Source organism: Propithecus coquereli, unplaced genomic scaffold (genome assembly GCF_000956105.1).
Source record: "Propithecus coquereli isolate 6110/MARCELLA unplaced genomic scaffold, Pcoq_1.0 Scaffold140, whole genome shotgun sequence".
In the NCBI taxonomy this organism is placed as follows: Eukaryota; Metazoa; Chordata; class Mammalia; order Primates; family Indriidae; genus Propithecus; species Propithecus coquereli.
Genome location: NW_012138303.1, coordinates 3,957,481 through 3,963,096, shown reverse-complemented (window position 1 = coordinate 3,963,096; position 5,616 = coordinate 3,957,481). Strand labels below are relative to the sequence as shown.

The window sequence follows — 5,616 nt, the reverse complement described above, 5'->3', positions numbered from 1 at the left end:
GAGGGCGCGGCGCGGCGCTCCGGGGACTTTCACCTGCTCGGCGGGCGGCAGCGCGGGGCGCTCGGGGGGCGGACCCGGAGGCGGGCGGGGCCTCGGCGCCCGGCGGGAGGAGCCGGCCCGGGCCCGCCCCGCAGGAGGAGCCACTCGCTGGCGGCCGATCCGGCGTCTCCGTGACAGGCACCCTGCTCCGCCGCCACCGCCGCCTTTTCTTCCTCGTCCCGGGCCGTCCACCCCACTGCTCTGGGGCCGGCGCCGCGCCCAGTCCCGCTTCGGGCCGCGCGCCCACCGCTCCCCTCCCCAAGCCGGGGCGCCGCGCCGCCCGATCCCGCCGCCACCTCCCCCGCCGCCCTCCTCGCTGGCAGGAATTGCGCGGCCACAGCGCCGCTCGCGTCGCCCGCATTCGCGCCGCCCGCTGCCGCCCGGCCCTCGGCACCGCTCGGGTCCCGGCCCCCGCCGCCGCCTTGCCCGCCGAGCGGCCAGGGAGCCCCCCTGCCCCACGGCCCCAGCCCCCGCCACGCATCGCCGCGCCCAGCTCCCGTCTCCTCTCCCCGGGGTCTCGCCAGCCCCTTCCTGCAGCCGTCGCCGCCTCTGGAGGAGCAGGTCCACTGCGGGTCACCATGCCCAGCAAGACCAAGTACAACCTTGTGGACGATGGACACGACCTGCGGATCCCCTTGCACAACGAGGACGCCTTCCAGCATGGCATCTGCTTTGAGGCCAAGGTAAGGGGCTCCTTGGGGAGGGTCCTGCCCGGGAAGGGGCACGTCCAAGCGGATGGGATGCGCAGCCATCCCGGACCCAGAGCTGGTGGGTTAGGCCGATTTGGGGGCCTTTCTGTTAGGGAGGGTGACTCTCCCTTCTCAGTCTGTAATTCTGCGAGCTCCTGCCCAGAACTGCTAAAGAGCAACTGCAAAGTTTGAGCGGTTTTGTTTCACCCCCCTTCCTCCCACCTGCAGACTCCCCCATCCTACCGCGTAGGGCTGGATTGAGTTACTTCCCGGATCCCTCCTGAGGAGGAGACGCCGGTGAGTGAGCGCAGCCGGGACACCTGGTTCTTTAGAATTGGTTTAAGGAAGCTCTGGTGTTATTTACCTGCTGGGCTCCCTTGGGAGAGGTGCTTTCAGGAAGGTCTGTTAAAAGGGGAATGCCTGCTTCCTAACAGAAGAAAAGAATACAGGTTTTTTTTTTTTTTTTTTTTTTTTTAAAGACTCCAGGTAACTGGCTCCAGGTGTCAGAGTCACTTCCTAAATGCCTAATTTGCCACGACTCCTTTTGCATGTGCCAGTCATGGCAGGGGATGGTGGTGAAAGCTGCCCATTTGCTACTTTTGTGGCGTAATGTTAAGTTTCAGCATCTGGTAGGGAACTGTTGCTGAAGAATTTATCGGGGATGACTGGAATTTTCAGCGCTGAGGTCCATCCTTGGGGGGGAGGGGCGGGGCGGAAGCCCTGCGATCCTCCTCCCTGAGCGAGAACTTGTGGTTTCTGAAATCCGGGTGGCAGTTCCCACTGCCCATCACCAGGAACCAGTGCTGTTCTGCGGAAAAGTGCTTTTCCTCTTTTTTTCAAGCCTCTTGACCTGCTCTGTGACGTCAAGACCCAGGGATGCTCAGCACCTACCGTGTGCCTGTCACTGAGTGAGAGAAAGTATTGCCCCTTCAAGTAGGTTGTTGGGTCTTGCTGGTTTTGCTAATGTAGCACTTATGATGTGGAGACAGTTTTCCTCTTCGTTCCCTTTTTCTCTTTCTGACTGTGTACATGTAGGCTGTTAGCGTCTCACAAAAGGATCATTCCATCAGGTGTCTATTTCCTTCAATTCATACATTTTTAGAGAGTCTGATATGTGCCCAGTATGGTCAGTTATCCTTAGATTTTTTTTTTCCTTCTCACGTAGATGTGAGTTAGTGAAGCTTACTTTTTTTTTTTCCTGAATAACCTTCCCCAGCCATATTTGCTAGAGCTAGGGGACACCCCCCACCCCCACCCCCACCCCCACCTTAGACATCCAACCGCGCTGTGGAATGCAGAGCTGAATTACTGGGTAAGGCTGGGACCATGGGGCTGCAGCCAAGATGTTATCACACTTCTCTCATCTCTCAGAATGGATCTGGTTGGTCTAAGATTAATTTTGGTTAATTTTTGTCCAGGCCTGTAGATTTCAGGAGCAGTTCTTTAGAGTATGAATTTTCATCATGGTCATGATTTAATCTTCTCCGACATACATAAACTGGGAAATTGGCTTTTGTCCTGTTTGGTTCACCACCAGTGCCCTGTTTTGCAAGAATGAGGGTAAGATGAGAGATCAGATGTAAAGTATTTTTAAGCCTTTTTATTCTTTTCTCACAGTCCTCTGCATTTGGTCCCAACTAGGTCTCAAACCTAGAGTGCAGAAGAATCACCAGGTGAGGGGATTAAAAAGTTCGATTCTTGCTACGTCCCAATTCTAATCTGATACATCTTGGGGGAGCCAAGGACTATGTACCTTTAATGAGCATTCCAGGTGATTTAATACAGGTGATTGTGACCAGACTTTGAGAAATATTGGGCTTGAGGCTTGCTGGGTCTTTCTCTTCCTTTTCAGGTGCCAAACATGCAATTTGTTTTTTAAGCAAACGTCTGGGGGCTGTGTGATATAGTTCCCATGGTAACTTCCCCGGATTAGCAGACAGTGGTGGTCAGTAAGAGAAGGGGAAGCCACAGTTGGTGCAAGCTGCATTCCCAGTGCAAACCTAAGACGTAGGGACCAAGGGCTCTGCTTTGAGGTAGAGAAGAAAGGACAAGAACATACAGTAGGGGAAGTGGTGGGGCTTCCTTGAGCAAAGGCTGACTTTGGGGACTAGATCCTAACTCCCAGCTCTTTGCAATTGATGCTGCACACTGGCACCTTTAAACACCACGCCAGCCACGACCTGAGCAGAGGTGGAAGCAAGAGCTTTGCTGACCCACATGCACCTGGTAAGTGTCCTCTCTGGCTGGTTTCTACATTCCCTACAGAGGAGTGTCCATGTGATGGCATGGTCACTGGGATTTTAGGGTTAAATCCACACTACTCTCTTCCTTTGTTTTGGAAAAGCAGAGGCTGTGAAATGTGAATGTATTATTGTTGCCTTGTCAGGTACCCTTGGAAAACGAGCCCAGATCTTTCTCTCCCAAGGGCTGGCAGTTTTTCAGAATCAGCACTGGATGGAGTGTTTCTTTGGATGTATGCCACTCATTTTCGAGGTTCTGCAGAGATTGAGAGGGCTAGGGTTGAAGGGCATCTGGGTGGCAGAGGTTCTATTTACTTAAACCATTTGTTTAATTATCAAGTAAAATCCTAGATGTTTTCACCTGCAGTACCTCATTTAATTCTCACTGTTTTCCTAGAAGATGGGTTTCCTTATGTCTGTTTTATGAATGAGGATATAGGCTCTGGGAGGTTGTTGCCTACCTTAGTGCTCACAGCTGAGTATGACAAAGCCAGAATTTAAACCTGGGGCTTTGACTTCAGACCCCAATTCCAGGGCTTATTTATTTAGTAATTTTCGTGGACTAGTCACTCTATTCTGGGCAGTGGTTTGATTCACAGCTCTCTGGTGGGGTATCCTCAGGTTGCTGGCTTCTAGGACTCTGATATAGGAAGTTATTCAAACTTTTAATGCTTGGTTGTTTCTGGATTTTTCCTCTGGGCTGAGAGCAGGGATACCTGCTCTTCATGTTCAGCGTGGGCATCCGACTCACTGGTGCTGGCAGGTGGGTGGTCAAATCTCACGTGGCTTGAGAGCTTGTAGCCCCTTAGAACCTTCCTCTCAATGACCTAGTATGCCTTCTTGGTGGCTAGTGCCATCCACTAACTGTCTCTGCTTGGTGAGAAAGAGATTTAATGCCATTGGTGCAAAGGATAATAAGAGTATTAATAATGTAGTTATGTCTTACATTTGTCGGTGATTTTTGATTTTCATGGGACTTGTACATACAAAGACTTTTCCTCTTGTAGAATCAGGAATATTAGTGCTATCTTCATTTTTCAGATGAAAAAATTGGGGATCACAGAGATTAACTTGTCTAGAGTCACAGAACTAATAAGTGTCAGATACAGATATTTATTGAGCACTTACCATGTGCCTTGCATTGTTCTAGCTGCTGCTTCATTTAATCCTCACGTTCCAGGGCGTTTGACTCCTTGTCCATGGTTCTTTCACTTTCTCAAGGCTCACTGAGCCTGGAGTAGTGGCTCCCGTCTGTATCCCTTTGTGTCCACTGGTATCTGCATGTGTGGTACAAACGGTCAGAGCTGGAAAGCACCGCAGTTCATCCAAGTACAGCCTCCTCATTGTACAGATGAGGAAATTGAGGTCCAGAGGGGAAGTCATTGACCCAAAGTCATGTAGCTAGATAATAACAGAACCAGGACTAATTCCTGGTTTCCTGGCTTCGAGTTGGTTTCACTTATCTATTGCTGCATAACAAACTACCTCAAGACTCAGTGGCTTGAAACGACTGTTTAATTTGCTCATGAATTGTGGGTCAGGAATTCAGGCAGGGCTTGGCTGGCCTGTTCTTCTGTTGCATGGGGTGTTGACGGAATCATTCACTTGGCTGCATTCATCTATGTCCGGGCTGGACTAGTAGGTTCTAGAAGGCTTCATTCATATGGCTGGTGCCTTGGCGGTCCTCCACATGGCCGTTCTCTCCACTGGCCACCTTGGATTTCCTCATGGCAGCTGGCTTTCAAGAGGGAGTGTTCCAAGCAGGAAAGCAGAAGCTCTTAAGGCCTGGCCTTCCAAGTCACACAGGGTGACTTCTGCTGCATTCTGTTGGTCAAAACAGACTACAGGGGAAGAGAAATAAACTCCACTTCTTGATGGGGGAGTGTCAAGGTCCTATTACAAAATTGCACTCGGGATGAGAGAGATTGCTGAAACTATCTATCACAGTCTACCACAAAATTCTGTCTTCTTCTCTGCGTATATCTTCTCCAATGATATGGAATATTCTTTGAGGACCTTGTCTCATGCTTCTGCATATCCCTTTCCCAGGCATCCAACGTCAGGTATATACATAGTTGGCAATAAAAAATTGTCAACTGGAAGAAATTAGCAATTGTAGAAGGTCTGAAAACAATAAATATATTGTCATATTGCTGAGTGATTTTGCAGTTTAGGAGCACTTGGTCAGATTGGAACTGAATTCTCTGGCTATATCTTCCTGCTTGCTCACCATAAATGGCATAGCCCTGACTCACCTGAGCCTGCAGGACATGGTACAGAGCTCTCAGAACCTCCTCCACTAGATCCTGGGTGTTTGTGCTCCTTGCCTCTCTCTGTCCACCCAGGCTGAGGTTCCTGTTTTCCAGTGTTCTGAACCAGTGATTTGATGAAGGGCCTGATGTATTCCCCAATGCTGTTATTAAAGAGGAACTGTATTTCACTTTCTTATGTATTTGTCCAGATGCTTTTTTTTTGAGACAGAGTCTCACTCTGTTACCCGGGCTAGAGTGAGTGCCGTGGCGTCAGCCTAGCTCACAGCAACCTCACACTCCCGGGCTCAAGCGATCCTTCTGCCTCAGCCTCCTGAGTAGCTGGGACTACAGGCATGCGCCACCATGCCCGGCTAATTTTTCTATATATTTTTAGTT

The 5,616-nt window shown here is 50.5% G+C and overlaps 1 protein-coding gene across 2 annotated transcripts in view; it reads left to right on the top strand.

The window, feature by feature from the left end:
- The first annotated feature begins 219 nt into the window (after positions 1–219).
- Positions 220–5,616, top strand: part of LOC105806455 (uncharacterized protein C1orf226-like) — a 285,411-nt gene continuing 280,014 nt past the window's right edge. Inside the window, exon 1 of one of the 2 annotated variants that reach the window (XM_012639579.1) lies at positions 220–722. In XM_012639579.1, the coding sequence (XP_012495033.1) occupies positions 618–722 (105 nt within the window). In that variant the 5' untranslated portion in view covers positions 220–617. The remainder of the gene's footprint in view (positions 723–5,616) is intronic. The other variant, XM_012639581.1, reaches the window with a different exon arrangement.